The sequence below is a fragment of the Haliaeetus albicilla genome, chromosome 15, assembly GCF_947461875.1.
Source record: "Haliaeetus albicilla chromosome 15, bHalAlb1.1, whole genome shotgun sequence".
Taxonomy (NCBI): Eukaryota; Metazoa; Chordata; class Aves; order Accipitriformes; family Accipitridae; genus Haliaeetus; species Haliaeetus albicilla.
This window is the reverse complement of record NC_091497.1, coordinates 2,753,928-2,762,410: the sequence shown is the minus strand read 5'-3', so window position 1 is coordinate 2,762,410 and position 8,483 is coordinate 2,753,928. Positions and strand designations below refer to the sequence as shown.

The 8,483-nt window shown below is 39.4% G+C and overlaps 1 protein-coding gene across 1 annotated transcript in view; it reads right to left on the bottom strand.

The window, feature by feature from the left end:
* Nucleotides 1-311: 311 nt before the first annotated feature.
* The window catches only part of NALF1 (NALCN channel auxiliary factor 1), a 495,855-nt gene continuing 487,683 nt past the window's right edge, over nt 312-8,483 (bottom strand). Inside the window, exon 3 of the mRNA XM_069802350.1 lies at nt 312-7,767. Coding sequence (XP_069658451.1) covers nt 7,472-7,767 — 296 coding nt within the window. The 3' untranslated portion in view covers nt 312-7,471. The remainder of the gene's footprint in view (nt 7,768-8,483) is intronic.

Below are 8,483 nucleotides of genomic sequence, written 5' to 3'. Positions count from 1 at the left end.
TCAATATTTCAGCTGTTCACATGCTTATTTATCTTATCCATGTGAGTTTATATGTGCTCAAAGGGACCTTGGGCTTTCCAAATCCTCCCTGAAGTCAGTGGAAGGACTTGTACTGGAACTGGCAGGTTTTGATCCATAGCATTAATCCTAGTTCTATCTAAATGAAAAGCATGAGTCCCATTGAATTCAGTGGACCTGTGGACTAGTGATGGATAGAAAACTGATGGGAGAACACCTCTCTGTGAAGGAAAAAATAAATCTTTTTTTGTGTTTTTTGTTGTTGTTGTTGTTTTGGTTTGCTTGGGGGGGGGTGTGTGTGTTTTTTTTCCTGCACGTGTAGCAAATATGAAGTAGGAGAGCTTTACATCTTATCAAATGCATTTAATTTTTCAGAGGGCTACTAAAGCAAAAATATATCCTAGGTCAGACCAGTGACTCTGTCAGAGATAGGGGAAAGTGGAGGAAGGGAATGAATAGGAGAAAGAAAAGACAATTTTTTTCCTTCTTCTGCCTTTGTTTTTACTGGTCTTCTCCAAAACCCACAAAAACTAGTGACTATTTTTCCCACTAGTCACAGGCCTGATATCTTCCAACCAATGTAGCTGCTCTGCTTTCTTTTCAGAGTTTTCCTAGAAAGCTGATTAGTAGCTGACGATAGTTAAGTACCACTACCACATAGGAACTTGGTCCTGTAATGTGCTAGGTGCTCTTCACCATCAGGTGACGTAACTAGAACTGAGCACATTTGGTTGAAATCCTGTATTGCCTGTGCAAATTGTAATAAATGCTGTCAAAATTAGGTAATGCTACCACGTTATCGACTGCTTAATATATAATCTGTCTACATTCCTCAGAGGAGAAGAGCATCCCTCTCCCACATGTGTGCTGTAACCAGACCTTGCATATTTTGACTAGGCCAATTAATACTTCATTAATTTGTGTCCACTGGAGCAACACCAGAAAAGAAACAGATAAAAATACTTCTTTCACATTCAGTAAAGAGTAGCCTGCTGATTAGAGAGAGGACTAGTGTGCATTCAGAGGAAACTCAATCACTGCATTCTAGCTGGTATAGGGTTATCACTTCATCCTCCATCCGTATTTCATGCAAAAAAAAGCTGGTGTAGGAGCCTAAGGCTAGTAAACAACTTTAGAAACATGAATCCCTGGTGGAGATAGGTACTTCCTGGATGCTCAGAGGACGACTCTGAGGGCTAAAATAAGACTATCCTGTCCAGGGGAGACCACTGGCTTAGGTGGCACCTTCCTCAGTAGATTCTCTTTTTATATCACCAACTCCTACTGTGTACTACACTTCACCCAGCTTAATTCAGGGGTGTATATTCACCACTTATAAGATGCACAAAAGTTTGGTGCAGCAATGCTCAGCGTTGTCCTGACTAAGGACACATTCAAATAAACCTTGCAGCGGTGTATGAAGACGTTATTTCCCTCTGCTGCCTGCTTTATCCCTCTGACAGAAAGTACCTCTCTGGCTTGCTTTGACTCCCTCCACTGCTAAAGTCTCGATGGGAAGGTACGTGTGGCCTGTGTTACAGATGTCTCTGTTGGCAATCTAGTCTTCACCCAGATGCCCCTCATTTTGCACTGGAGTGGGACATCATGTCTTCTCTTCTGCTTATCCTACTCTGGGACAATAAATCCTGGCAAAATCATACAGGGAGGCAGCTGGGAGGGGTAATGTCTGAGCTGCCACAAAGAGCGATTTGTCAACAAACCTCTTGTCCCTTCTGCTGAGATAGTCCTCGGTCTGAGAATAGCAAAAGGATTTGAAGACATACACAGCTAGTAAAATCCTCACCCTTTACTCAGAGGGCTGGTTACAAAGCACGCCTATCATTTTAATCCTATCTCAGGTGTTCCGCTCACGTCTTGCACTTAAAGTACACTAGTGCTTTCTCTGACTTTCCTAACGGGGCCTGACTGAGACTGAAGGCATGAGCAGGGCAAGCACAGTCCGCTCCGAAGAGGAAACCGAGTCATTTTGTGTATGTCCAAGAGACGAACACAGCATGAGGAGAATGAGAGAGTCTGGAGAATGGGCTGAAGGGCTGAAGTCAGCACTTCGAATGGAGCCTCTCCCCTGGGACCCAGGACGGAGACCTCCTGCGCTCCTGACACCCACTGGAACTGCTGGGACGGGGTCTGTGCTGGGAACCTTCTGCAAAAGTCAAGGATTTGAATGAAAAGTTCAGAAGAATAATAACGAAGCTTATAGAATACAGGATAGTGGAATGAATAACTAAATATGTCCCTTCCCCCCAAATTTTTTACTTTTCTTATTACAAAATATATTTCTGCTGCTGAAATTCTGCCTGGAAATTCACACTCCATAGTAAGGAATATAAATACAGTAATTTGGCCCTATTTATTTTATAAGTCTTATCCTTTGGTGGTTTTGTTGTATTTGTAATAATGGTGGAGAACACATATTGGTGTGTCTCTTTTAAGATAGAACTATTTCTATACAGTTCTACACCTACATAAGCATCTTTTTTTTCATCTCTGTTATATTTTGAAGAAGTATAGCTTGTTTCTCAGATGGATTTTCCAAATTGGCCCAGCTCTAGTTTTGCTTTTTTTTAGTTTCATCACTCACAGTAGTTCTCTCTCCCTTCTTCCCCCTCCAGGGACAGATAAAGCCTGTTAACATCTGGAAAAAATGCCGGAAAGTACTTGAAAACTTAGAGGTGTTCAGTAAACGTGATTGCTCAGAGTTGTTGCAGAACCTGCAGGCAAATTAAATCCCTCAGTTGAAATGTTATGCGCTCCAGTCCTATTTGCCATCCCCAAATCTAGTTTTAACGAGAACTGTCATATTCAGAACTGAACATATTCTTTTCCCAAGCTTTTCTAAAATACTGCTGTCTCCTGACAGCTGCTGACTGATGACAGAGCCTCTTTTTACCTCAGAAAGGCTATTTAATTTCATCTCCGCAATGACGAGGTTTCTGTTAGTTTGTCCTCTGTGTTCCTAGCTAAATTCTGAAACCACTCCTTCACCAAGCTAATAAAATAGCAGACAAGGATAAGAAATCAGAACCATTCACCATTAATTTGCCATCACCAGGCTCTTGTTAAGACTCAGCATCCTCTGTTGATGCACTATGCCCGCGAGCAATTCCTGAGTAAAGACTATGGGACAATGAACCGAGACCTATGTGCTACGGTGGATGTTTTGTGGGTGCATTCCCGTGCCTGTATCGAGGCCCACTGAAGTCAGCGTGACTCTGAGCCCAGCTCGAAGCCTCCCTGGGCAGAGCTTATCACGGGCCTGGGGCACTGAGGGGAGGGACAGTGAAAGCTGCAGTAAGGACCCGGCACCGCCACAGACCCCTTAGGTGACTGCTGACAGGTAGCTTGACGTTTCCTATGACAAATTTGTTTCACTTTCCTTAGAGCTACCTCTACTCTGCACATGAGTTTTGCTTGTGCTTTGGATAGTCGCTTAAGACAGGTTTCACTGTGTAAATTTGCGTGCACGTACATAAGCTGTCTTCAGCTCTCACAATAAGCAGGTAACTTCTGCGCGGAGAGGCAATGCTTACAAAAAGGACATTCATTAGAGCAAATACAGAGAGAGCAGAAGACAACGTCCTTGTCCCTTGCTTTTTAATAGAAGAATATAATTATATAAGCTGAGCGCCACATTGCGTACCAGATGAAACCTGCCATCTCTGCTGTTTGAAATACAGCACTCATTCTTCTTTAATCACTTAGGGTAACATTATTTTTAACCCTCAGGAAGGAATTTCTTGAAAGTCTACGTTTGGTTTGTATCTATTGTTCCACAGGTTCTTTGGCAGCTGATGGCTTGGTTTCATCATTTATAGAACTAAAACTTCATTCTAACGTTTTGTTGGTTTTGTCTTTAAATTATGGCGTGCAGAAGGACAGCCTTCACCTGCTATATTTTCAAAAAAAAAAGATACTGTCTCTTTAATGAAAAAAAAAAGCATCAGTATAATGTATTACCAAATGCAAATGCAATAAGGAATAACATATAGCTCTAGTTATGTTATATGACATTTGGCTTAGCAGTATTAACATATTGCACAAAATTTGGATTTTCCCTATTGCAGAAAATAAGACGATAAAAGACATGGGAAATTTCTCTCTTCCATATGATCATAAAATAAATATTATTCTATTTTTTTTCTTTTTCATCTCATCAGTCATTTGCAGAAATATTTTAGTACTATTTCTTTGTTAAGCCAGCTCTTTATCATGTATGTGTTAGGCATACAGTACAAGGAGAAATGGAACAAGATGGCAGTTATAGCAGTGGCAAGATGCAAATTTATTCTGGCAAAAAAGTAATATGTGCACAATATCAAGCATGCTTAAGTTTGTGCCAGGAAAACTATTACGAATGAGGAATGGATGGAATGGAATTTTGCATCATACATGATTACGTGTTGCTTAACTTCATAGAAGAGTCTTTGTCTATTCCTGATGTCCCAGGTGCCACCAAGAGAAGCTGCATGCCACACTGCTGGAGTGAAAATGGCAACAGATACCCCAGCAGTAGTCATCTCTGCAACATGACTCTTTGTTTCAAAAATTAAAGAAATAGACATCAAAAAGATGACAGAGAAAATTCACAGACCATTGAACTGCAGGCACTAACTCCAGGTGGGGAAAGGGGGAGGAATTTATGACATCTTGTACTTGTGTAATAATTGAAAGTCTGTAATTTTTTTTTCCCACTTCATTTTGCCCAAGCTTAATTTGGCTACTTTATGGATGTGTTGATGTTGTCACTGTTTTTCCTCATGTGTCTCTCATATTGTATGACACGTGACTGAGTGTAGCCAAGCAGTGGAGGAGTCATATTTTTCACTGTCACCACCTGAAAACATTGTTATAGAAAAATAAGGGATGAAGAATGAAGAAGAGCAGGAGAGAAGAAAGAAAATGCCTTAAAGATAGCTCTCTACATTAATTCACCATGAGGCAAAACAGAAATAATAACTCTTCTTCATGTGCCAATTCAATCGGGATGAACCAGACTTGCTACTGTATTGGTACAGTGTAAAAATAGATGACAGTGAGTAATGGCGTGAACAAAAAACCATGAGGAACGTCACAGAAATGGATGTTGGATGGCCTTTGCACAGCAGAGGTAGATAAAGGTTATAACAAACTGTTTACTGACCACGCACACTTACTAGAATTAAGAGGTCAGTTGAACAAGAGCTCACCTAGTAAGAGCTTTCTCAGTAGTGTGACTCATCAGCTGTTGTACAGTACCAGAGCACTGCCCAGTTATTGCTCCATCACTTTTCAGTAACATCTCTGTCCTTTCAAAAGTCTACATTCTACCATTAGTTAAGGCTTTTTCATTTGCATTTCTACATTTTTCCCCACTTTTTGCATCAATTCAATATAATTAATACATGCCCCTCTAACAGAAAATAAAATAACTAAAAAGCACCATGTTTTATTGAACAAAATATAGCATGTGCAAGGAAGGGAAGGGAGGAAGTATAGAAACAAACCAGTGCTGAAGAATTTTGCATTAGCTGGTGCTTTTTGTTGTTGTCATATTTGCACAGATCATTTTAGGCTCTTCAGTCCGGGTTGTAGTAAAACACTATCAAAACAAATACTCTTGCAAAATATTTGAGCTTTTGAAGCTTAACATGTGCATCTTGAACCGCTTAAGCAGCATGGTTATCTTCTTTTTGTTTTTCTCCAGAATTTAACAGACCATAAAGTGTATACAAAAACGCATTATGCACCAGTGATTAAATGTTCTTACAACATTAATATTTATCAAGGGGTATTTCATAGTTAGAAAGTAGGTAACTATATTTTATTTCCTAAGACAACATTTCCTATAGTTTTCCTTCATCTCCCAGCTACACAACAAACATCTCTAAAGTGCACTTCCCAAGTGTAGTTAGAGAATAGGAAGGAATGTAAAGTTTTTAAAAACAGCCCTTATTAACTTTTCCTTCCATTGATTCTACTGTAAACTCTAAAAAGCCTTTTTAAAAAGCAAATTCTCATACACTCAGCAGGTGAAATGTTCCCACAAAAATAAAAGTAAACAAATTAAAAACCACCCCAAACAATGAAAAATCAGCAATCATATTACAATCTTTTCTCGACTACTCATTTCCTAGTATATCTTTACTGTTTTTATTGCACATTTATGAAAACGGTTGTCCTATATATTTAAAAAAAAATAGTTTCTTTATCTGTGCTAACACATTCTTGTGCACCCTTAATAACTAGAGTAACTTTCAACAACACGTAGATATTAGAAAAACAATGGAATCAAAACCAAAGGGATACTTTGTATCGTAGATGCTCAAAGGCTTCTAGTGTAATCTTGTTGAGACAAAAAGACTTGGATTTTGGAAGCTCTTGGCTCCCATTCCTTATGGAAAGCTGCTGGTTATGTGACAGCAGGAGAACTCAAAACGTAATTCACAATGAATGCCAATCCTTCACCTCCAATATGAAGGCTTCCCAACTACTCAACTTGCTGAGCATAACTGGTTTTACGTAGCATATCTAAAAAAGGCTGCTCCTGTTCAACTGACCAGTGAGAAAGGACTGGACTTCTTCAAAACGGGTATTGGAGCAACAGTTTGTTATATATTTCTTTACATTTTTTAACTGTCCAATCCCACCTTGTAAGGAGAGCACTTGTTTGTTCAGCTAAAAGGAACCCCCTTCATGCTCCTTTTGGGTTTGCTCAGTCAACTGGTTTGTGCAACAGTGGCAGAGGCACACTGGAATTGTGTACCCATTCATTGTGATTACACAGACAGAAGCAAATGGACGTTGTCTGCGATGGGAGATGGGAAGGGGAAAGGAGATGAATGGTTCCCGTGGGTAAGAGGACAGTTAGGTTTGTTTGGGTTTATTTGTGGTTGCTTTTTTTTCTTTTTTTTTTTTTTTTTGTTAAATTTTGTTTTGTTGTTCTTTTTGTGATTTTTTTGTTGGTTTTTTTTTTTGTGTGTTTTGTGTTTTTTTTGTTTTTGTTTTTGTTTTTTTTTTTTTTGCTATGTCATGGAATCATAGCAGTCATTCCTCTAATAGAAACTGACAGGACATAAAAGACAAAACTATCAGATGAACACACACAATGACTAGAAATATATCGACAGAGAAAAGACTTAATTTAGCTTTGAGAAACCGTCCCAAAAATAAAATCCTGTATTAACAAGTGCAAAAACCAAACAAAAAAGAAACTCCAAACATTAAAACACAGTGTATAAAATGGTGTGAGAAATTTAAGTCACCATACAGCCTTTTAGTCAATAAAAAGCTGTGTTCGTGCGTCCTTGTTGTTTGGGTAGTGGCCCATTCCTTTCATTTTACCCAAAAGGTCATTCAAGAAGAGATCTGAGGGCAAAGCACTCAGTCTTTGCTATTTTTGACTGTAGTCATTTGGGCCTCTTGTGTTTCTATCATGTAAGGTGAATCCTTTCTTTTATTCCTCATTGGTTGAATTATCTTCCAAAGTTGTTATGCCTCCAAAGCCCAGTCCTGTTGAGTTCTGTGCTGCTGAGACTGTAAGTACTGTATGTAAGAGAATTAATACAAGAACACACAGTTTAAGTCTGCTGTTACACAGTCTTGATGCTGATGAAACTGTGAGCGATGTCCTGTGACACATTGTTGAGCCACTTGTTTTTATAGTCCCTTTGGATTGATGATCTGATAATAGTCCCCATCTGACATCACAGCATTCTGGTTCTGCATTGGTTGGATAGTTTTCATAGAGCCCTGTAGGGTAAACACGAGAAAAAATCAACATCAGGCACAAAAAGATTGGCAGAAGTTGGTGGCTCAAAGGAACAGTTAATCGTTTAGTCTAGGCTATCGAATGCACATCTCTGGCTGAGCCTGAGGCCCTCAAACCACTTGCCATTTTGTATAGAGTCGCTGAAGGGATATGCGTTGTCTAACTGGGAGCAACACCAAAACATCGTTCAACAGAAGTATGACACTGAGCATGCTTGTGTAAAGAAATGGCATTAAAAAGTAATTACTGATGTTTGAATGATAAGGATTTTTGAGGTCTTCCTTTGTAGGAAGTAACAACTAATGATGAAGTAACGAGTAATCAAATGACATTTCCACAGAATTTGAAAGGATCTTGAAATTATTCCTCAGTCTGCAAGCACATACCACTAATATCCCTGTCTATGAAAAGTTAGGCATTAAATAGCAAATAATTGATATACTGACAATAGCGACAATATTGATTGTCAAACCAATACAGATCCAACAGCTCCACAGGAACAGCTTCCAAACAGAGCTGTTCCGAGTCGACCTGTTTACCCCACCTCAGCCGAGTTCTTCCAGCTGGGGTGTTCTCTTCGGCATATCCCAGAGGTGAGAACAATCTTTCCTTACCATGCAATAATTGGATCTCTTGATATTTCTCACTATACATCTAGGCCATTTCTGCCTTTGGAACGTTACTGAGTTACTCAGCC